General features: G+C 42.4%; 1 protein-coding gene across 1 annotated transcript in view; it reads left to right on the top strand.

The window, feature by feature from the left end:
• LOC121271520 (WW domain-binding protein 11) overlaps nucleotides 1–24,311 on the top strand; it is a 28,465-nt gene extending 4,154 nt beyond the window's left edge. The window contains exons 3-11 of the mRNA XM_041177501.1: nucleotides 98–191; nucleotides 735–931; nucleotides 8,417–8,550; nucleotides 9,378–9,577; nucleotides 12,805–13,011; nucleotides 13,474–13,575; nucleotides 15,546–15,827; nucleotides 20,555–20,737; nucleotides 23,304–24,311. Coding sequence (XP_041033435.1) covers nucleotides 98–191; nucleotides 735–931; nucleotides 8,417–8,550; nucleotides 9,378–9,577; nucleotides 12,805–13,011; nucleotides 13,474–13,575; nucleotides 15,546–15,827; nucleotides 20,555–20,737; nucleotides 23,304–23,719 — 1,815 coding nt within the window. The 3' untranslated portion in view covers nucleotides 23,720–24,311. The remainder of the gene's footprint in view (nucleotides 1–97; nucleotides 192–734; nucleotides 932–8,416; nucleotides 8,551–9,377; nucleotides 9,578–12,804; nucleotides 13,012–13,473; nucleotides 13,576–15,545; nucleotides 15,828–20,554; nucleotides 20,738–23,303) is intronic.
• Nucleotides 24,312–24,792: the final 481 nt, after the last annotated feature.

The raw sequence follows: 24,792 nt of genomic DNA, 5'->3' as shown, positions 1-24,792 counted from the left end.
TGCCACAAATATTTTGTTAAATCAACTTCAAATCATGCAATTGTCTTTGGTGAAAATTTGAATTATTGATGGATTCGGGTAACCTTTGTGCTCACAGAACAAGAAACAGCGCATGATGGTGCGAGCTGCTGTGCTCAAGATGAAGGATCCCAAACAGATAATCAAAGACATGGAGAAACTGGATGAAATGGGTAAAGAACAGGAATTAAAATATTCCAGCATAAAACTTTATGGTTTTTTTTAAAGTCAGAATTATATTGAAAAAGTGCTGAAACATGGTTGTTTTCCAGTAAAAGGTGTCATGTTGCTTGGGGAATTGTGGGTTTGATGTCTTGGTATGTAACTCAATGTTCCAGTCACCACACTTCCACTAAACTGTTCAATCCTAATTCCCACCTTATTATGAACAGTCAGTGAACAGTATCCTTTTCATATATTTGGTTGTTTTAGAATCTTAAATGTTCCTGTTTGCTTATAATTGGAATCATTAAAATGCTGATTGTTTATATCTGATCTACTCTGTTCTATTTTGGTTCATTCTAAGACCCCAAAGATATGTCATACTTTTGAGCTTGGGATTGAGACTGGGCTTGGGGAATAGTATTTAAAATGCTGTAGCAGTTTTTAAATTGTATTTGATGTGCAAAGTGAGTGCTAAGTGCTGTTAACCTAAGCTGAAATGACACCTGTTCTGCATGCTGTGTTGTTGTTTACTCCCCCCTGATTTTGTGCAGAATTCAATCCTGTGCAGCAGCCACAACTTAATGAGAAGGTGCTGAAAGACAAGCGGAAAAAATTACGAGAGACGTTTGAGCGAATCCTGCGTTTATATGAGAAGGAAAATACCGAATTTTATAAGGAGCTACGGAAGCTTGAGACTGAATATGAACAGAAACGATCACAGCTCTGCCAGTTCTTTGATGCTGTCAAGGTGAGGGATGAGTTGAATATACGAACAAACATATGAATTAGGGGCAGAAGTTAGGCCATTTGGCCACTTGAGCCTGCACCACCATTTGATAAGGTCAAGCTGATCTGATTGTGGCCTCAACTCTACTTTCCTGTCTACCCTTAAAACCCTTGACTCCCTTGTCAATAAAGAATTTATCTAATTCTAAAAATATTCAGTGACCCTGCCTCCACTGCCCTCTGGAGAAGAGAATTACACAGACTAACAGCCCTCAGAGAGAAAAAATTCTCCTCATCCCTGTTTTAGATGGGAGACACCTTATTCTCTTATGCTTAAACTATGTACCCCCCCCCCCCCCCCCCAGTTCTAGTCTCGCATAAGGGGAAAAATCCCTTGGCATCCACCCTGTCTTCAGGATCTTGTATGTTTCAATAAGATTACCTCTCGACCTTATAAACTGGATATAGGCCCAGCCTGTCCAACATTTCCTCATAAAATAATCCCTTAATCCCAGGAATCAGCCTAGTGAACCTTCTCTGAACTGTTTCTAATGCATTTATATCCTTTCTTGAGTAAGGAGACCAAAACTGTAGATGTGGTCTCACTAGCACCCTTTGCAACTATAGCAAAACATCCCTACTTTTGTATTCCACTCCCCTTGTAATAAACAACATTCCATTTGCCTTCCTAACCACTTGCTGTACCTGTATACAAACATTTTGTGATTCATATACCAGGATACCCAGATCCCTCTGTACCGCAGAGTTCTGCAGTCTCTCTCCCTTTAAATAACCTACTGCTTTTCTATTCTTCCTGCCAAAGTGGACAAGTTCACATTTTCCCACATTATACTCCCCCTGCCAAATTTGTGCCCACTAATTTAAGGAAACTGCAAAGGGATATAGATAGATTATGTCCTCTTCACAACTTGCTCTCCTATCTATTTTTGTGTCATCAACAAATTTAGCAACCATACACCACCACCTTCTCAAGGGCAATTAGGGATGGGCAATAAATGCTGGCTCAGTCAGCGAAGTCCACATCCTGTGAATGAAAAAAAAATTGGTCCTTTCATCCACTTGTATAGATTGTAAATAGTTGAGGCCCTGGCATTGATTCCTGTGGCACTCCAAATTCTATCTATTCATGCTAATATGTTACCCTTACACCACGAGCTCTTATTTTGATGTTACCTTTGATGTGACACCTTGTCAAATACCTTTTGGAAATCCAAATACAGCACAGCTACAGGTTCCCTTTTACCCACATTGCTTGTTACTTTCTCAAAGAACTCCAATAAATTAGTCAAACATGATTTCCCTTTCACAAAACCACGTTGACTTTGCCTGATTGCATTGAGATTTTCTAAGTGCGCCTCTATAACCTCCTTAATAATAGATTCCAGCATTATCCTTATGACAGATGCTAGGCTGGCTGGCCTGCTTTCTGTCTGTCCCCTTGAATAGTGAAGTTATATTCGCCATTCTCCAATCTGGTGAGACATTTCCAGAATCCGGGAAACTTTGGAAAATTTAAACCAGTGCATCTACTATCTCAGCAGCTACTTCTTTTAAGTGCCTAGGATTAACCTTTAGTTTTAATAATTTTCCCAGTACTCTTTCCCTGATGTTTCCCTAATTGTTTCAAGTTCCTCTTCCCACCTCTTGATTTACAATTATTTCTGGAATGTTATTTGTGTCTTTTACAGTGAAGGCAGACACTAAATATTTGTTCATTGCAACTACCATTTTCTTATTTCCCATTATTAATTCCCCAAACTCATTCTCTAGCTGACCAACACTCATTTTAGTTACTCTTTTCCTTTTTAATTACCCGTAGAAACTCTTACTATCTGTTTTTATATTTCTAGGTAGCTTTCTTTCATACTCTAATTTCTTCCTCCTCATTCTTAAGTCATTTTTGCTGATTTTTATACCCTATCCCACCCTCTGACGTGCCACTAATCTTCACAGATTATTACGCTTTTTCTTTTGATTCGACACTATCTTTAACGTCCTTAGTTGGCCACGAATGATACATCCTTTTCCTAGAATCTTTCTTGCTCACTGGAATGTATCTTTGCTGAGTGTTATGAAATATCTCCTTAAAGGTTTGCCACTGCATCTCTACCGGCTTACCCCTGAACCTCATTTCCCAATTCACTTCAGCCAGCTCTGTTCTCAGACCCTTATAATTTCCTTCATTTAAGTTGAAAACACTAGTCTTAGAGTCACTCTTCCTCAAACTGAATACAAAACTCAATTATGTTATGATCGCTGCTACCTAGGGCCTCCCTTACCATGAGGTCATTCATTAATTATGTCTCATTGTACATTACCAGGCCTAGAATGCTCTCTGGCTCTAGAAGGTGCTGCTCTTTGAACTCATCTTCCAGGCTACCTTTGCTGACCTGTCCAATCAATATGTAGATTAAAATCACCCATGATTATCGCAGTACCTTTCTCACAAGCCCCTATTATTTCTTTCTACATACCCCTTCCTACAGTGTAGTTAGTTAGGGGACCTATAAACTATTCCCACAAGAGACTCCTTACCTTTGCTACATCTTATCTTGACTTAAACTGATTCTATCTGATAGACTGTTTACCAATATTCATCACAAGCCTACTGACTTCCACAGCTACCTTGACTACACCTACTTCCTGTAAGGACTTCATTCCATTCTCCTAATTTTTCTGTCTATGTTGCATCTGAAGGGACTGTGTAAATTCTAATAATCTTATGTTGAGGAAAGAATGAGTCTGAAGCCAGCCTGTACCTTAAGACAGGTTTATTTACAACCCAGCAGAGTAAAGACACAGACCATTCCAATTCCCCTTTAACACCCAGTGTGAACATGTTTTAATACTCTTTTAATGAAGCCCTAATACCTCCCCAATTGGGGACAGCTGCTCTTGATTACCAATTTAAAGCATCTAATCTATTGTAGCACAATCCCAACATTACGAACATATGAAATAGAAGCAGGAGTAAGCGATTTGGCCCCTAGAGCCTGCTGCGCCATTCAATAAGATCATGGCTGATCTGTTTGTGTTTCAAGGTCTACATTCCCATCTACCCTCAATAACCTTAGATTGTTGTTAGGCAAGGGAATCAATCTATCTTTGCCTTAAGAATATTTAGTGACCCCGCCTCCACTGCCTTCTGAGGCAGAGTGTTCCAAAGTTGCATGACCCTCAGAGAAAAAATTTCTCCTCATCTCTCCTTTAAGGGCGATCCCTAATTTTAAAATAGTGCCCCCTAGTTCTGGACTCGCCCACAAGAGGAAACATCCTCTCCATGTCCACCTTGTCAAGACCATTCAGGGTCTTATATACTCAATCAAGTCACCCCTCACTCTTCTAAAATTCCAATAGAAACAAGATCAGCCTGTCCAACCTATCCTCATAAGACAACCCGCTCATTCCAGGTATCCATCTAGTAAGCCTCCTCTGAACTGCCTCCAACAGATTTACATCCTTCCTTAAATAAGGTGACCAAAACTGCACACAGTATTCAAGGTGTGGTCTCATCAATGCCCTGTATAACTGAAGCATAACATCCTTACTTTTATGTTCAACTCCTCCTGTAATAAAGGACAGCATTCCGTTAGCCTTCTTGATTACATGCTGTGTCTGCACACTAATTGTGACTCATGCACGAGAAACCCCCCTCCCCCTCAACCTAAATCCCTCTGTATCTTGGAATCCTGTCATTGTTCTCTGTTTTAGTAATACTCTGCTTTTTTTATCCTTCCTGCCAAAGTGAACAACTTCACATTTTTTCACGTTTATTCCATCTGCCAAATTTTTGCCCACTCAATCAACCTATCTATATCCATCTGCAAACTCCTTATGTCTTCTTCACAACAAGCTTTCCTACCTATCTTTGTATCGTCTGCAAATTTAGCTACCATGCCTTTGCTCCCCTCATCCAAGTCATTGATGTAAATTGTAAAAAGCTGAGGCCATAGTACGGACCCCTGTGGGACTCCATTTGGCACATCTGCCAATGAGACAAAGACCCATTTATGCATACTCTCTGTTTTCTGCCAGCCAGCCAATCTTCTATCCAGGCTAATATGTTACCCCTACATCATGAGCTTTTATTTTCCACAATAATCTTTGATGTGGCACCTTATCATTCCCTCTGTGACCCCTTGGTTCACTCCTCCAACATCCCTAACACCTCATCCCTTTCCCACAGCAACTTTCAATGCAATCGCATTGGGGGTTTGGGGATTTGGACCAAATTTGTCACTAAATTATTGATTTTGCCCACAAAACCATAGGGTGTCTGTTCAGAAAATTGTTGCACTTGTGCAGTGGGATCTATCGTTTAGGGTTATGGCAGGAAACAGAAATCGGCAGTTAACTGCTGCACCTGATCTGGTAACATTAGTGTTACTGAGAGAAAAATAACTTTTTTATCTTAAAAATGAAGTGCTCTCCCTTCAAGTGTCCAACTTGTTCATCTGTGTACAATCCCTGTTGTTATCATTTTCCAAATTACGTATTTGTAAGCCCATTATTGCATGTTTAAGAACACCACTGATTGGTATTGCACTTTACACCTGCTCCGTAAGCCACATAATCACGTTTTTCAAATACCGAAGTATCTGAATTGATTTATTTTGTTTAAATCTGTTGAGCCACACTGGTAAATACCCCATTATTGGTGTAATCAGCTGGGTCATCTTAAGACTATAAGACGTAGGAGCAGGAGTAGGCCATTCAGCCCATTGAGTCTGCTCCGCCATTCAATGAGATCATGGCTGATCTGATAATCCTCCTCCACTTTTTTGCCTTTTCCCCATAACCCTTGATTTCCTTACTGGTTAAAAATCTGTCTATTTCAGCCTTGAATATACTTAACGACACAGCCTCTACAGCCCTCTGTGGTAAAGAATTCCACAGATTCACTATCCTCTGAGAAAAGAAATTCCTCTTCATCTCATTTGCCTTCCCTTTTACCTGCTGAACTTGGATATTAGCTTTTTGGGATTCATGCACAAGGACTCCAAAATCTCTCTGAGCTGCAGCTTTCTCCATTTAAATAATATTCAGCTCCTCTATTCTTCCTGCCAAAGTGCATAACCTCACATTTTCCCACATTACATTCTATTTGCCAAGTTTTTGCCCACTCACTTAACCTGTCTATATCCCTCTGTGGACTCCTTGTGTCATCTTCACCACATGCCTTCCCACCTATTTTTGTGTCATCTGCAAATTTGGCGATAGTACATTCATTTTCCACATCTAAGTCATTAATATATATTGCAAATAATTATGGCCCCAGCACTGATCCCTTTGGCACTCCATGAGTTACATCCTGAAAATGCCCCCCTTATCCCAACTCTCTGGCTTCTATTAGTTAGACAGTCCTCTAGCTATGCTAATATACTACCCCAACACCATGGGCTTATCTTATTAAGTAGCCTTATATGCAGCACCTTATTGAATGCCTTTTGGAAATCTAAATATATTACATCCATTGGCTCCCTTCAAAGAATTCTAATGAATTTGTCAGGCATGATTTCCCCTTCATGAAGCCATGCTGATTCTGCTTGATTATATTACATATTTCTAAATGCTCTGCTGTTACATCCTTTATAATAGACTAACATGTTCCCAATGACAGATGTTAAGCTAACTGGCCTACAGTTACCTGTTTTTTATCTCCCTCCCTTTTTGAATAAGGGTGTTACATTGGCAGTTTTCCAATCCTCTGGCACTTTTCCAGAATCTAAGGATTCTTGGAAGATGATCCCAGCACAGGACTGGTGATCCCAGCACAGCAGCCTCTTCCCTTAACTCGTGCTAAGGTGTAAACGGCCAATACATATCCTGCAGCACTCCTGGAGTCCCTACCCCTCATGACCAGTGACAATCCAATTTGCACTTCTCCTCATGGGCTATTTCTGAATAACACGAGCATTGTCCAAATAACATTGGTCTCAGGCAGAGAGAAACCGTATAATCCTGAGGGGGGCAGCGGCAAGCTCAATGATTCTGAGTATTGGGAAAGAAAGTTCTAATGATAAAATAGTTTTTATTTTAATTTGTGTTAATCACTGGAAAACCTGATCTTGGTGAATTGGTCCCATAGTGAAGAATGTAAATCCCAGAGGCCTGTTTGCTTGTGGGGGGTCAATGAGCTCAGTTGGCTCAATAACTGGATTGTGATGGAGAATGAAGGCAATGGGGCAGATTCAATCCTTGTAGTGGCCGTGGCTGTTCATGGAGGCCCTCTCCCCTCATCTTGCTCCATGCTTGACGTAGAGCGGTATATAATCACTTTTCTATCTAAGAGTGCCGACAGTCCCCAGGGTGCAGCACTGAGCCCAGTCGTTGTGGAGAATGTGGTCTGAATTTTCTGCCTTTATCTTTCCCTTTGCTACACACAAATGATTAATGGACCAAATATCCCTTACAAAGCAGCTGCAGGGAAGCGCTGAATGAGGCTCAATATCAGGAGACAACACTTTCATGTTGCATGTTGCTTTGTTGATAGCATTGACCTCCCTTTGAAGCTGCTGGTTAACTAGCTTTTCCACCATCTTCTGCAATAAGGGATAATGTTCTGAAGATGGAGATGAGGATTCCAAAAAAGGACTCATGCTGAACTGTATTAGTGAAAGGAGCCTACCCCATAGTGAGACTGTGTTACAATTGATACCAGATGTTTCTTTGGGAGAGGTATTAAATGAAGAGCAGGAGGTACACAAGTAAATTTTGCTTGAGCTTTACCTTCATCCTTGAAATTGAAGTGCTTACCTATTTCTTGTGTAGCCTTTCAGTTCAAGGCAGATATTAACAGACTTGGTGTTTTAAAGAAGGAGCCGTAATGGAATTGGTGGGATGAATGCAGCTCACATCTTTCTGCGGTAAAAACAGTTCAAGGCTGAGGGAGAAATGAGAGCAAAAGTCATGTGAAGTGGGAGCCTTTTAAACGGTGGTGAGATAAAGGGGCAGAAATGTGTTTTTTTTTAAAGTCGAGTGAAGAATTTCAGCCAACATTAGAAAACCAGAACTGAAATGCTCTTTCTATGTGAGAAATGGGTGAGTAGGCTTGCAAGTGTCTATTTAAAACAAATTGCCTTGTGTTTAGAGAGTGTCCAACATTCCCTTGGTTTTGGGAGAACTTTCTAAAATCAGGCTCATAGGTCCATATACCCTATTTGCTGTTTCACTCACAATGCTCTCTGATGGGAAAAAATTGCAATGCAACTTGGCAATTCACAAGTCTCTGATCTCTGATCCTGTCACGTATTTATAATTCCAAATGCAGCTGCTGGCAGGGTTGTTCATGTTCACCTTCGTCTCCTTTGTACTAATGTATCTACTAAAGACATTAACTCTTATGTGAAGAACCTATTGCAGTAGGAAGCCAAAATGGTTGTATCAAGGACCCATAGTTATCAGTATTATCGAATTACATGTTCTAAAAATACAGTTAGTTCATTTGTGCAGTGTAAGTATGTGGCCGTTTTCCTTATTTATACAGAATGCTCAACATGTGGAGGTGGAGAGTATTCCACTGCCAGACATGCCTCATGCGCCATCAAACATCATGATTCAGGATATCCCCCTCCCTGGAGCTCAGCCACCATCCATATTGAAAAAGACATCAGCTTATGGGTGAGCAGCAATTTATTTGTACTTAAAGCCTCTTAAATATGTACGTGAACCGTGAATATTTTTTTTAAAAAGAGGAAGCGTGGGTTTTTGGGGTAAGCATCACTCAGGGAAATTTTATCTTCTGTGGTATTTTGGCCTATCAGAATTGAAAGAAATTGGCTTGTTGGTGAGTGAGATTGATTGTTACAGATAAGCTTGAAAGTGTTTCATGCTATTTATCAGTTGGAATTTAGGAAAACACAGTAGTGAATATGAACACTCTCACAGTCAGGCAGTAGCTGTTTCTTCACTAGATTTTATTAAATGTACAGTAGAACAGTTAAATTTTTATATTTTACTAGTCAGTCTCCCGTCACATTACACAAGGAATCAAGACAAGTGACACAGCATTAGAGGACGAGGAACAGTTGGACCAGGGCAAACATAAATAATTCAGCCCCTATATTAAAGACATATATTTCATCTTTATTTTTGGGTTTTCAGTGCAAGTTCCTGTTAATGATGACAGCTTGGTGTGTCCACTTGTGGGAGGGTGAAGTTACAAGCATGACGAGTTTATATGGGCAGTTATAAATGTAGACAGGAATTTGCAACGGTGAACATTAATGTGAAGTGTGTGCAGATTTTTAATACTAATTCAATAAGGCAGCCGAACACTTAGATTATGGGTTTTATCTTCCTAAATTAGGAGTGTGTCTCGGTAATATGTATCACGTTGGGTTAAGTAATGGGGATTATTGATGTGCACTGGGTGTTGGGGCAATTTGAGGTGTTACTTTTAAATGGATCTTTGAAAAGAAATCCACAATGTTTATTCTTCCCTGCAGGCCACCCTCTAAACCTGTTACACTCATGCCCCCTCCTTCGCATGGAGTTCCTCGATTGCCACCTGGTAAGAAACCCCCTGGCCCACCCCCAGGACCACCTCCGCCTCAGGTATTGGCACTTTATGCAAGAAGGATGGGCCCCCCTCCAGGCTTACCTCTGAAAGGAAAAGATGAAGATAACGTTTATGACCCTGAAACTGGTAAGGCAACCTTTACAGGTGCTGCTGTGTGTTTCCAGTGTTTTTCATTTTTATTGTAGTGCTCTGTTTTTTTTTTAATTCATTCACGGGATGAAGGCTTTGCTGGCTAGGCCAGCATTTATTGCCCTCAAGAAGGTGGTGGTGAGCTGCCTTGAACTGCTGCAGTCCATGTGGTGTAGGTACACCCAAAGTGCTGTTAGGAAGTGAGTTCCAGGATTTTGACCCAGTGACAGTGAAGGAATGGTGATATATTTCCAAGTCAGGATGGTGGGTGACATGGAGGGGAACTTCCAGGAGGTGGTGTTCCCATCTAACTGCTGTGCCTGTCCTTCTAGATGGTATTGGTCATGGGTTTGGAAGGTGCTGCCAAAGGAGCCTTGGTGAGTTCCTGCAGTGCATCTTGTAGATGGTACACACTGCTGCTACTGTGCGTCGATGGTGCAGGGAGTGAATGTTTGTGGATGGGGTGCCAATCAAAGGGCTCTTTGTCCTGGATGGTGTCAAGCTTCTTGAGTGTTGTTGAAGCTGCACTCATTCAGGGGAGTATTCCATCACACTCCTGACTTGTGCTTTCTAGATAGTGGACAGACTTTGAGAGGTCAGCAGGTGAGTTACTCGTTGCAGGATGCCTAGTCTCTGACCTGCTCTTGTAGCCACAGTATTTATATGGTTAGTCCAGTTCAGTTTCTGGTCCATGGCAACCCGTAGGATGTTGATATTGGGGGATTTAGTGGTTGTAATGCCATTGAACATCAAGGGGCGATGGCTGGATTCTCTCTTGTTGGAGATGGTTATTGCCTGGCACTTGTGTGGTGTGAATGTTACTTGCCACTTGTCACCCCAAGCCTGGATATTGTCCAGGTCTTGCTGCATTTGGACATGGACTGCTTCAGTATCTGAGGAGTCACGAATGATGCTGAATATTGAACAAACATCCCCACTTCTGACCTTATGATGGAAGGAAGGTCATTGATGAAGCAGCTGCAGATGGCTGGGCCCAGGATACTGCCCTGAGGAACCCCTGCAGTGATGTCCTGGAACTGAGATGACTGATCTCCAACAACCACAACCACCTTCCCTTGTGCTAGGTATGACTCCAACCAGTGGAGAGCTTTCCCCCGATTCCCACTGCTAGGGCTCCTTGATGCCACACTCAGTCAAATGTGGACTTGATGTCAAGGGTAGTCACTCTCACCTCACCTGGGGGGTTCAGCCCTTTTGTCCATGTTTGAACCAAGGCTGTAATGAGGTCAGGAGCCGATTGGCTGCTGTTATTAAGCAAGTTATTGCTAAGCAAGTGCTGCTTGATTGCACTGGTGACGACCCCTTCTTTACTGATGATCGAGAGTAGACTGATGGGGTGGTAATTGGCTGGGTTGGATTTGTCCTGCTTTTTGAGTACAGAACATTGCTGGGTAGATGCCAGTGTTGTCACTGCACTGGAACAGCTTGGATAGGGACACGGCAAGTTCTGTAGCACAAGTCTTCAGTGCTATTGTCGGAATATTGTCAGGGCCCATAGCCTTTGCACTATCCAGTGCCTTCAGCTGTTTCTTGATATCACGTGAAGTGAATCGAATTGGCTGAAGACTGGCATCTGTAATGCTGGGGATATCTGGAGGAGGCTAAGATGGGTCATACAATTTTCAGCCAGAAGTGCTGAGTGGATCAAATGCTTCAGCCTTATATTTTGCCCTGATGTGTTGGGCTCCCGCATCATTGAGGATGGGGATATTTATGGAGCCTCTTTCTCCAGTGAGGAGTTTAATTGTCCACCACCATTCATGACTGCATGTGGCAGGACTTCAGAGCTTAAATTTGATCTGTTGGTTGTGGGATCGCTTAGTTCTGTCTATCACTTGCTGCTTCTGCTATTTGGTATGCAAGTAGTCCTGTCTTATAGCTTCACCAGGTTGACACCTCATTTTTAGGTATGCCTGGTGCTCCTCCTGGCACTCTTAGTTGAACCAGGACTGATCCCTTGGCTTGATGTTTTTGGTAGAGTGGGGGATATGCCGGGTCATGAGGTTACAGATTGTGTTTGAGTACAATCCTGCTGCTGCTGATGGCCCATAACGCCTCATGGATGCCCAATTTTGTTCGAAATCTACCCCTTTTAGCACGGTGGTAGTACCACACAACACAATGGAGGGTATGAGTAATCTCAATGTGAAGGTGGGACTTTGCCTCCACAACAGTTGTGCAGTGGTCACTCCTACTGATACAGTCATGGAGAGATGTAGCTGCAGGTTGGTGAGGATGAAGTCAAGAATGTTTTTCCCTCTTGTTGGTTCTCTCACCACCTGCCGCATACCCAGTCTAGCAGCTATGTCCTTTAGGATTCAGCCACTTCAGTCAGTAGTCGTGCTACCGAGCCACTCTTGGTGATGACATTGAAATCCCCCACCCAGAGCACGTTCTGCGCCCTTGCCACCCTCATTGCTTCCTCCAAGTGATTTCAACATGGAGAAGCACTGATTTATCAGCTGAGGGAGGGCGGTATGTGTTAATCAGCAGGAGTTTTCCTTGCCCATTTTTGAACTGATGCCATGAGATTTTTTGGGGTCCGATGTCAGTGTTGAGGACTCCCAGGGCAACTCCCTCCTGACTGTATATCACTGTGCTGCTACCTCTGCTGAGTCTGTCCTGCCGGTGGGACAGGACATACCCAGGGATGGTGATGGTGGAGTCTGGGACATTATCTGTAAGATATGATTCCATGAGGATGACTATGTCAGGCTGCTGCTTGACTAGTCTGTGGGACAGCTCTCCTAATTTTGGCACTAGCCTCCAGATAGTAAGGAGGGATTTGCAGGTTCGACAGAGCTGAGTTTTCCATTGTTGTTTCCAGTGCCTAGGTCGATGCTGGATGGTCTGTCTGGTTTCATTCCTTTTTTGAGACTTTGTAGCGGTTTGATACAACTGAGTGGCTTTCTCAGCCATTTCAGAGGGCATTTAAGAGTCAACCACATTGCTGTGGGTCTGGAGTCATGTGTAGGCCAGACCAGGTAAGGACGGGAGATTTCCTTCCCTAAAGTGAACCAGGTGGGTTTTTACAACAATCGGCAATGGTTTCATCATTATACTTTTAATTCCAGTTTTTTTATTGAATTCAAACACTATTACACCATCGCCTCCCCATGTGTTAATATGATACTGTGAACCTAGGTCCACAATGGAAGTGGAGTGTTGTATACACTATCCTGACATTTACTTTGCCTTTTTAGCAATTCAGGATATGCAAGAGGAGGATGAGGAGGACAGTGGGGATGATGATTACCCTGAAGGCATGGAGCAGGATCAAGATGGAAATCGAGAAGACCAGGATGAAGACAGTGACGATTCAAAAGATAAAGACAGTGATGATGACGATGATGATTTCCGGCATCGAGATGAAGATGATGAAAATTTAAGGCTAGATGATGATAAGCCAGGTACATTGTAGTTGTATTTGGTTATTGCCTGATGTGACTCAGTTACCCTTCCATCTGCTTTTTTCTTTAAAATACTTTATACGTCTGAGAGTAAGGGAGTTGGACCATGACCCAGTCCTTTGTGATAATGCACAATGATTTCCAGTATACTGCAGCACCGTGCAGTCTGACGATCATGGCTTCAATCTAAGTTTGATGTATGTCCAATATTGTACTTTTGTGAACGTGATTTCAAGCGACTTCTAGTTGATGCAGAGTCCACATGTGTTGCTTTGCGGATTGCAAAAATGTGTTGACAGTCTTTTTAACTAGGTTGCTAAAACCCAAATATAAATTCATTTAAAACATTGAGAAAGCCAAAAGAGATTGATGGCTTATGGAAAGCTAGCTACGTTTTTCCTTGCATTGCTATTTACCAGAACATTGAAACATCTTGATTGAGCGGGTATTGTCTTCCCACAGGCCGCATTGTGCGGTTTGCAGATGTGCAGGACAAACAGAAGAAGAAGAAGAAAAACATGAAGGAGCTGACTCCTCTGCAAGCGATGATGCTTCGAATGGCGGGTGAGTAATAGATGGGCTCTCAACTTCCATTGACGGCAGCTCTGATCCACACATAGACAGTAAATGATCTGTGAGTGGTAAGAATGCAGGGACCCTGGCATTTCACATGAGCATTCAATAGATGGTAGTGTATAGACACAGATAAGAGATCTAGTCTTCCAGTAGCTTAGAAAAACATTGTACTGCTAGTTATTTTTAGGTGCTCCAGATGCACTCCTCTAATCTTAGCCTCCTGAGCATCCGAATCTTAATCACTCCACCACTGGCAGCCATGCCTTCAGCTACAAAGACCATAACCTCTGGAATTCCCTCTCGAAACCTCTTCACACCTCTACCTCTCTTTCCTCCTTGAAATCTACTTGTTTGAGTAAGCTTTTGCCATCTGCCCTAATACCTCCTTAGGTAGCTTAGTGTCAAATTTTGTTTGATAACACTCCTGTGAAGTGCTTTCTCAAGACATTTTATTATGTTAAAGATGATATATAAAAATATGTTGTTGCTAAGCCATATGTCCCAGGAAGGTCCCAAGCTTAATCCACAGCATATCCTGTGCTTGCTGCCAAGACCATTAGATAATACTGCTCTGGAAAATAGTAAAGAAGCAATAGCAAGTAAAATATATTAAATCTAGATAGAGAAAGACCATTCCACCTGTCAAGTTGAGTGTGTCCATATCCAGAGGCAAGAGATTTAAAAACATTGGCAAAAGTTCTAGAAGGGGTGATGAGGAGAATTCTTTCTCTACGGGAATTGTCAGGATCTGGAACACTTCACCTGAAAAGATGGTGGAAACTGATTCCATAAATAATTTTCAAAGGGATTTGGACAGATACTTGAAGATGAGAAACCTAACAGGATTATGAACAAAAGGCGAGTTGTGGGACTGAGCAGGACAGCTCTTTCAAAAAGCTAGCTCAGGCACGACAGGCCAAATGGTCATCTCCTGTGCTGTAAGTTTCTATTATTCTGTGAAATTAAAGTCTGTAATGATTTAAATGAGAGCTAATAAATTTCATTAGAATTGGCCTTAGTTCTCCAGATTATGGAAGGGTAAAATCAGCTGCTGTTCAATGTCAATTAACTCTTGCTGGAAATTGCATACAACTGAATGTTGGTTAAAACAATACTCAGACTCAGTGATAATCTTCTCGCCATGGTTTAACAGCTGTAACTCACTACCAAGGCTCACATGAAGAATGGCTGGAAATCCTTTAGCATCTGGTGATGAATGACCTGTACTAGATGCCAAAGGATTTCCAGCAATTGTGTAACTGTATAGCAGTGATAATTGGTATCTTCAGGAAGAAATTGAGTGGAGGGGAGGCTAGGGACAGATGGTGAAAGGAAGTGAGTCGAGTCATCAAATCGTTCTGAGTTAGATGTCCAGGGATCCCATTCTGGTGCCTGAGACTTAGATATGGTGCTGACACCGGGAGCCATTGGCCCTGAAGTTCCAGATGTTCTCCCTGTGATCTTGACAGGAGATCAGCTAAATCCCTAATAAATGGTTTTTAAAAAAACATGTACGCTGTTTCCTTGGATTCTGCTGGCTTTTAGCCAAAGTTATGATGGGACTGAGAGTGCTCATGTGGGATCTCAGGACGATGGCGTTTTATACTAGCAGAATACCAGTTAGCAATTGATACCAGGATAGTACATCTGATAATGTGCCTAATTGAAAATATTGAGCCTGGGTGATAGTTTTCTGAGATTTTTAAAAAAATAAAATGACCCTCATGTAGACTGGCATGCTGAGTTTTATTTTTCTTTCCTGGGTTGCTCTTGTGACGAATGACATGGGGACAACCACATTGTCACTTTAAGAGGAATCGGTGGTTGACCTGGATTAGGGCCAGTGTAGACTCTTGACACTATGGTAGCAAATCCATAATGTTTTGTTTTACTTTAGTGTTTACATAGAGCTCTGTGTGCAATATATGAAATTAACTTAATACTGTACCTCCTAATAGGTCAGGATTTCCCCGAGGATGAAGAGGAGGAGGAGGAGGAAGCCCACACCGAGGGCGATGTGGAAGAGGAAAAGATGGATGTAGAAGAGCAGAGTCGGGAAAAGCGACAACGAGAGGAGTCACGGCCCGAGGGACCGCAGGTTCCACCTCCAACTCAGATGCCCCCTAGGGCACCAATGCAAGCTCCACCGATGCCTGGGCCTCCACCGCTTGGACCACCGCCTGCACCTCCAATGAGACCCCCAGGACCACCATCTGGCCTGCCACCAGGACCACCTCCAGGTAAGAAACTGAAATAAAGTGATAATCCTCCAATGCCAATTACATACAAACAAGGAGCAGGAGTGGGCCATTCAGCCCCTCAAACCTGCTCTGCCGCTTAATAAGATCATGGCTGATCTGACAGTAACCTGAAATCTGAATCCCACCTACCCCCGATAACTATGGAAATAATGTTACTTATAAAGCAAACTGTACGCTTGAAGAAGGGCGTCCCATCGTCACCACCCTATTTAAAATAACCACAAAAAATTGCAATCAGTTTGTACCTCTGGCCTTGGGAAATTTTGCTTGGAGTTGCTGAGCCTGGCTCTTTTGAACTGAACTAACGCACAGTTAAAATACAAATGTTTGAATTGATGGTGAAGCAGGGAAGATTTTGGTATAGATTTTTAAATTGACACAAAGTTCCCTCTTTAAGCATCGTGGAATTGAGCCTTTAATCTGCACTCAATTGATTTGCGTAGCAATTTGGGCAGTTGGGTGATGGGCAATAATTGCTGGCCTAGCCAGCGATGCCCGTACCCCGTGAGCGAATAATAGAAGAAAATTGGTGTAGTCAGTGTAGTAAACGAATGCTTTTTTAACCAATGGTTGTCAGAGCACAGTCTCTCTACTGTTCAAGGAGGTGTTGGTTTTTGATGTAAAATATTTGTCACAGACATGTCCTGGCCAGTCTGCAGAGTGCTGCCTCTAATTAGTTGAAGGAAAACTGTTTTTGAAGCAACTTCTTGTTGCTTCCACGGGGCAACTGAGAAAGCAAGAAAAAAAGATTTTGGCCTGGATCTTCAGTGAAGTGACAATCACCATCAGATTGTCGCTCCACTTCTACTTTTCTGCCCTGATGCTGCTCCACATTTCTGGCTGAGTCTTCTGAGCCCGGCTTCTTCAGAAATGCAGAGTGCATGGTCACTCAAAGAACTTCATCATAGCAAAATAGCATCGGGGTGGGGGAGACAAGCCGTGTCCCTTTTTTACAACACTAACTGTCATAAGATAAGTTTAAGTGTTCAGTGTGAAAGGGTGAGTGGATGAATGAGTGAATGGGCAGCCTGGTAAGTTGGGTATGTGGGTGAGGTAAGTGGGTAGGGTGGCAGGTAGGTGAGTGGTTGGGTTGGGAGGGGCTGTTAGGTCAAGGACTAGTCAGGGCAGGTTGGGAGGGGTAGTTGGTTGGGGGGGGGGTGCGGTGGGGGGGGAGATGGCAGGTAGTTGGGTAGAGTTCGGAGAGGAAGGGGCGAGGGGGGGCTAGTTGGGTGGTTGGGGGTAGACATGTCTGGTTGGGGTGGTAGCTGGAGTAGTTGGGTGACCATATAACCATAGGAAAGTTGTGGTGCAGAAAGAGGCCATCACGTCTGCACCAGTCAGAAAAGAGAGAAAAGAAACTAGCCACTCATTTTAATCCCTCTTTCCAACACCTGGTCCGTAGCTTTGCAGCTTACAGTGCTTTAGATGCAGAACCAGTTACCTTATAGATGAGTTGTTTTTCAGCCTGAACCACCAACTTAGTGAATTCTAGATGCCCACCATCCTTTGGGTGAAAAAGTTTTTCCTTATGTTCCTTCCATTTTTGTATCTATGCCCCCCCTGGTAATTGACCCCTCAGCTAGGGGAAACCAGTCTTTCCTGTCCTTCCTGTAATGTGGTGACCAGAGCTGTGCACAAGATTCCAGCTGTGGCCCAACCAGTATTTTTTACAGTTCCATCATTACGTCCCTGCTTTTGTATTCGATACCTTGTCCGATAACGGAAAGCATTCCATATGCTTTCTTGACTGCCTTGTCCACCTGTCCTGCCACCTTCAAGGACCTGTGGACGTGCACTCATTTCCTCAACCCCTCTCACTAATTTCCTGTTTATTGAGTATTCTCTTGCTTTGTTTACCCTTCCCAAATACATTACCCCACACTTCTCCGGACTGAATTCCATTTGCCACTTCTCCGCCCACTCAACCAAACCATTGATACCATTCTGGAGTTGACAGCCATCCTCTTCACTATCAACTATATGGCCAAGTTTGGTGTCATCTGCAAACTTCCCAATCAGGCCTCCTACATTTAAGTCTAAATCATTAATATAAAGAACAAACAGCAAGAGCCCCAACACTCCGTCCTGTGGATCACACTGGAAACCGTTCTCCATTCACAAAAACATCCATTGACCGTTACCCTTTGTTTCCTGTCAATGAACCTGTCACTTTCCGCTGTACCCCATGGGATCTCACTTTCCTGACCAGTCTGCCATGTGGGATCTTGTCAAATGCCTTACTGAAATCCATGTAGACAACATCCACTGCACTACACTCATCAACCCTCCTTGTTACTTCCTCAAAAAATTTGATTAAATCTGTCGGACAGCACCTCCCCCTAACAAAACCATGCTGACTATCCCTGATCAACGAGCCTTTCTGAGTGATAGCTTATCCTGTGTCTCAGAATTGTTTCCAATAATTTGCCCACCATTGAAGTCAGACTGACCGACTTATAATTTTCTGGCCTATACTTCGCATCTTTTTTAAATCGTAGTACAACGTTCGCAGACCTTCAGTCTGCTAGAACCTCGCCTGTATCTAGTGAGGATTGGAAAATGATCCGCTGTTCCCTCCCTGGCTTCCTTCACAACCTGGGATACCAGAGCCGGATGGATTGTGATATATCCACCTTCGAGGATGATAGTCCCTCCAGTACTTCCTCTCTCACTTTGCTTATTGTATCCAAAACTTCACACTCCTCTTTAACTAGAATGTCTGCATCATCCCTCTCAGTGAAGACAGAGACAAAGTACTCATTGAGAACCCTGCCCACACCTTCTGCATCAATCCACAAGTTACCATGTACATCTCTGAGAGGCCCACCCCTTTCCTTAGTTATTCTTTTGCTCTTAACGTACCAGTAAAACATTTAAGATTTTCTTTGATTTTACCTGCCAATATTTTTTCGTATCCCCTCTTTGCTTTCTCAATTTCCATTTTTACTTCACCCCGTACTTTCTATACTCTGTTTGGCTTCCTACAGTATTAAGTCTTTTGTGACTGTCATAGCTTTTTTTTTCTGCTTTACCTTGACCTATATGCTTCTGGATAACCAGGGGGCTCTAGATTTGGCAGCACCACCCTTTTTCTTTGTGGGTACATATCTACACTGTGCCTGTAGAAACTCGCCTTTGAATGCCTCCCACTGATTTGACACAGTTTTTCCTTCCAATATCTGTATTCAGTCCACTCTCACCAGCTCACCTCTCACCTTTATAAATTTTGTTTTCCCCCAATTTAGAACTTTTATTCCTGCTCTATCTTTGTTCTTTTCCATAATGATGCTCAATCTAACTATATTATAGTCACCATCTCTAAAATGGTCTCCCACTGCAATTTCATCCACTTGCTCAGCCCCATTTCCTAAGACTAAATCTAGAATTGCACCCCATCTCTTTGGGCTTGTTACATGCTGGCTAAAAAAGTTCTCTTGAATGCAGTTCAAGAATTGTGCACCCTCTGTGCCCTTCACACGGTTCATATCCCAATTGACATTAGGATAGTTGAAGTCCCCAACGATTACTGCCGTATTGTTTTTGCACTCAGAAATCTGGCTACATATTTACTCTTCTAACTCTCTCCCTCTATTTGGGGGCCTATAATACACTCTTAACAGTGTGGCTGCCCTTTTTAATTTCTGAGCTCAACCCATATGGCCTCATTTGATGCTTCATTCAGTATAAAATCACTCCTCACAGCTGTAATTGATTCTTTAACCAATAATGCTACACCCCCACCTTTTTTTTATCCCCCTCCTTATCCTGCCTGAAAACACTATATCAACAGGAATGTTGAGCTGCCATTTTTGCCCCTCCTTAATCAGGTCATGTCTGGGGGCAGTCGAGGTGGGGAGAATTGGAGGGAGTTCAGTGTGAGTGATTTGAGTGGGGGAACAAAGCCTCTGACTCTAACTTTAGTCGCAGACGTTTTCGCAGGATACTGGAGAACAGGGGGATGGCCCATTGGAAATTCAAACTTCCCAGGCAATTCCCATGAAGGTCAGTTAGGACTTCCGTGGGATCCCGATGCACTTTTTGGATCTGGATAAACTTGTGCCTTTCAGGGAAGGGAGTGAGAATCAGTGGAGAACAATGGACCAAGGAAAACTAAAGTCCAAATAATTGAATGGAGATACAGCAAATCAGATGGCAAGATGAGGCAAACAGAGTAACTAGACTTTTTAAAGATGAATTTTGTGATGTACTGCTGAGGCATACTCTTGGGGCAGTGTAGAGGGACCTGTGTTCTGCATCTTATAACTGTACATGATGTAGGAATGCTTGATCCTACCTGGGCTGCCTAAAACAGAGTTTTCTATTCTTCAGTAAAACTGGCCCTTACCATGACCAATTGTCACACATTTGGATTTATAGAAAAATCTCCAGTCTTCGATAAATCATCGAATTTGTTCCAGGACTCATAAATCACTTGATTCACAGGCTATGCTGCAAACTTGGAAATGTAATTTGTAATTGGTTTTCTAATTTGATCTCTTGTGAAATGTCCTTGAAATTTGCAGGTTATGTATCGGAACATTTAGATAGCAGCGTTAGGATCATTATGGGACGTTATAACGTTTGTGAATGGTTTGACAGTATCCTTTTTTAAAAAAAATGTCCAAAATATCTCTATCACAGAGGGGGATTTATTACTGTGATTACTCATATACAGTCTGATTGTAATTGTTTGCTGTTAATTACAGGTGCACCCCCATTCATACGACCGCCAGGGTTACCCGGCATCAGAGGACCGATTCCACGACTGCTTCCTCCTGGACCACCGCCTGGGAGACCTCCAGGCCCACCACCAGGACCCCCACCAGGCCTTCCTCCAGGTCCACCACCACGGGGACCCCCTCCCAGGTTACCACCACCAGCGCCCCCAGGTAAGATAGAATCCATTACATGGTATCTATTCTGTTTACATAAAACATAGTCACAACGCTCTTATGATATACCTGTAGGTGGGGCTGTGAACACAACATGCATGACCCATTTAACACTGTGGGATTCCCCAAAACATTACGTGACAGACTGCTGTATTCTTTAACTGCCACCCTCCCCACCACCCCCTCAAAATTTCGCAAGTCCAATAGAGGCAGAGTTTTTTTTCCCCTTTTAATTTACAATTAAGTATAAAATATCTTTGGAAGCCAATTCTCCAATAAGCTTAAACATTGTTAAAGTCAACAAGAAAGGAAAATATTCATGCCTCCAAAGACAACTTTGTGTGCAGACCAGAAGGGACCAATCTGATAAGCATTTTGCCATTTGCGTGCATTCAAATTTCTGTAGAGTTAGAAGTATAGTTTTTCTTTTATTCATCCACGGGATGTGGGCTTTGCTGGTTGGGTCAGCATTTCTTGCCCATCCCTAGTTGCCCTTGAGAAGGTGGTGGTGAGTTGCCTTGTTGAACCGCTGCAGTCCATGTGGTATAGGTACACCCACAGTGCTGTTAGGGAGTTCCAGGATTTTGACTCAGCGACAGTGAAGGAACGGTGATATTTCCAAGTCAGGATGATGAGTGACTTGGAGGGGTACTTCCAGGTGGTGACGTTCTCATGTGTCTGCTGCCCGTGTCCATCTAGATGGTAGAGGTTGTGGGTTTGGAAGGTGCTGTCTAAGGAGCCTTGGTGAATTCCTGCAGTGTATCTTGTAGATGGAGCACACTGCTGCTGCTGTATCTGTGGTGGAGGGAGTGAATGTTTGTGGAAGGGGTGCCAATCAAGTGCGCTGCTTTGTTCTGGATGGTGTCAAGCTTCTTGAGTGTTGTTGGAACTGCATTCATCCAGGCAAGTGGGAAATATTCCATCTCGCACCTGATTTGTGCCTTGTAGATGGTGGACAGACTTTGGGGAGTTGGGAGGTGAGTTACTCGTCGCAGGATTCCTAGCCTCTGACCTGCTCTTGTAGCCACAGTATTTATATGGTTCAGTTTCTGGTCCATGGTAACCCCCACGATGATAGTGGGGAATGCAGTGATGGTAGTGCCATTGAATGTTAAGGTGCGATGGTGAGATTCTCTCTGGTTGGAGATGGTCATTGCCTGGCACTTGTGTGGCGTGAATGTTATTTGCCACTTGTCAGCCCAAGCCTAGATATTGTCCTTGCTGCATTTGGACATGAACTGCTTCACTGACATTGTGAATTACATGTTTATAAAAGCACAGTAAACTTTAAAACAGTACTAACTGGTAGTTTAGGTTCAAGTTATTAAACTTGAGGAAATCTTAGAAAAAAAACTTGGCCTCCCCACAATGATCTATATTGAAGCATTTTCCCCACCATGTGTGCATATATGTCATTTTAAACATCTGTCTGTACCCCAGTGAGCATTTAAACCCCATTATTAAAGCGGTTGGTACAAAAGTTGTTATTTTAAAAGAAATAGACTTTTGCTATTCAGAATCAGTATTTTCTCTGGCAGACTGCCACATCATTTTATTTGGAAATAAAGAAAGACATGCATTTATATAGCACCTTTTACAATCACTAGATATCTCAAAGTGCTTTACAGTTAATGAAGTAGTTGCTGATGTAATGGAAACGTAGCAGCCAATTTTCTCTCAAACTCCCACAGACAACAATATGATAATCACCAGGCCAACTATTTTTATGACGTTAATTGAGGGATAGATGACTCCCCTGCTCTTCTTCAGAATAGTGCCATGGGATCATTTACCTCCATCAAGCATACTGATGGGGCCTCAGTTTAAAATTTCACCCGAAAGGTGACACCTCCGACAGTGCAGCATTTCCTCAGTCCTGCGCTGGAATGTCAGCCCTGATTTTTGTGCCCAAGCCCTGGAGTTACTTGAATCCAAAAGCTTGTGACCCTGAGGCGAGAGTGCTACCAACTGAGCCAGAGCTGATATGTGTGAAACTTGTGTTGAATGTCAAGAATTTGCAAAATGCATGGAAACACAAAATACTCCTGTTATTTAATATGTAGGTTGCTGTAATACATTGGGAATTAATGCTGTCTTCCAAAGACCATACTTCATTTCATTTTTTTGAAACCTCAGTGATATTAATATGCACCTGCCTCATGGAATCTTGCTGAAATCACTGATACAATGAGTCCTGCAATTTATCAGATATATTGGAAACAAAGCCCTGACTGTGATCGACTGTTATTAATAAACAGAACTAGGTATCTGTAAAAGATCTGTAGGCATTAACTGTCCAGTGAGTTAAATAAGAGGAAGGCTTTTACACATAAAAGGGGTCCAATTATACATTTTTAGTGTAATTTATTTGTGGTTCATAATTGCATCTGGCTTTTAAGTTCCATGAATGTACCTTGCTTATAGAAATGATATTAATTAAAGGAGAAAGAGTCAGATATATTTGTTCTGAACGGCATGCCAGAGGTTCTCTGAAGGAAAGTGATTATGCAATGATTTTCTGAAACATTGTTCTCCAAATCTAACCAATTGGCTTTCTTTCTAGGTATCCCACCTCCTCGGCCAGGCATGATACGTCCACCAATGGCCCCTCCACTTGGGCCTGCACCACCAGGATTGTTCCCTCCAGCCCCAGTACCAAATCCTGGTGTCCTCAGTGCTCCTCCAAGTCTCATCCAGCGCCCAAAAATGGACGAGAATGTGACCACCATTGAGAAGAAAGCCATCGCCACTATCAGTGCGAAGCCCCAAATCACCAATCCAAAGGCAGAGATCACCCGCTTTGTACCCACCGCACTGCGGGTCAAGCGAGAAAGCAAGAGTCAGGCACCAGTAAAGAAGGGAGAGGAAGAGATTGTTGCCCCAATGAAGCCAATACCAAAAGCCACACCTGCTGTGTCTATCCAAACAAAGGACGATATCTACGAATCTTTCATGAAAGAAATGGAAGGACTTTTATAACTAACCCAGACTTGTGCTGTCTCCTTGTCCTGGACTACCAACTGCTTGGCATTTGTTTGAGATTTGTGTATATTCATTTCCAAGTCTGCTTTGTAGTTTTTTTAAAAACGTTCGTGAAATCTAAATGTTTGTGTGATGTGCTGACTGGATAAACATTATACATGCTGTAAAGCTCAACTTGATAACTTATTATGGTTGAAAGTTTTGTAGCTGACATTAGACCCTCACTCATGAGTTTATAAATACTGCACCTGAAGATCAGACTTACTGCCCACTTAGTTTTTAATTAGGGAGGAAGAGGGGTTCATTGCATGTCAACGTTATATATAGAAATGTTTGTTTTGGTCTCAAAATGCTCTTCCAGACACAGCCTTGTTTAAGTGGACATTGTGCAAGTATTTCATGCATTTTCCTTTTACATATTATGGAAACTCTGGTGACAACATGAGTTAATCCAATATTTATGGACCTAAACAGTAAGGTAGTGCAAATTTAAAAGTATTCATTGTAGTGAATTATTGTTATAATATTTGATTCCTTTGGCTTTGTTTGAATATTATACATAATGAAGTAAACGGAATTGGTCCAATGATGGTAGGTCTCACTTTAATTTGTACCTGAAATAATCAGTTTACTCACAAGTGAGGTATGCTCCATTTTTTGTAATCTCAGTACATTCTTAACTCTTCCTTGCAGAAATAGCACTGTACAAATATAATGTATTTATAACTTTGCAAATGTTTTAACTCCACCCCAACAATCTTTGAATAACTAAGAGGAGGCAGTGGTGTAGTGGTGGACTAGTATTCCAGAGAGAGAGCCAGGATAGTGCTCTGGGGACTCAAGGTTTGAATCCCACCACGGCATATGGTGAAATTCAAATTCAATAAATATCTGAAAAAACTCAAGAAAAGCCTGATGATGACCACAAAACCAGCAATGCCCACATCCCATGAATGAATTTTTAAAAATTCTTGTTTGATAATAATGAAGGTCATGATATTTGCATACTTGAAGTGGATTTTTAACAAAGGCAGCAATATTACACTAAAATAGAATATCATTAAAAAGAC

This window comes from Carcharodon carcharias, chromosome 31, assembly GCF_017639515.1.
Source record: "Carcharodon carcharias isolate sCarCar2 chromosome 31, sCarCar2.pri, whole genome shotgun sequence".
NCBI classification, from domain to species: Eukaryota; Metazoa; Chordata; class Chondrichthyes; order Lamniformes; family Lamnidae; genus Carcharodon; species Carcharodon carcharias.
Note: the sequence above shows the minus strand (reverse complement) of the source record. Positions and strands in the feature narration are given on the sequence as shown.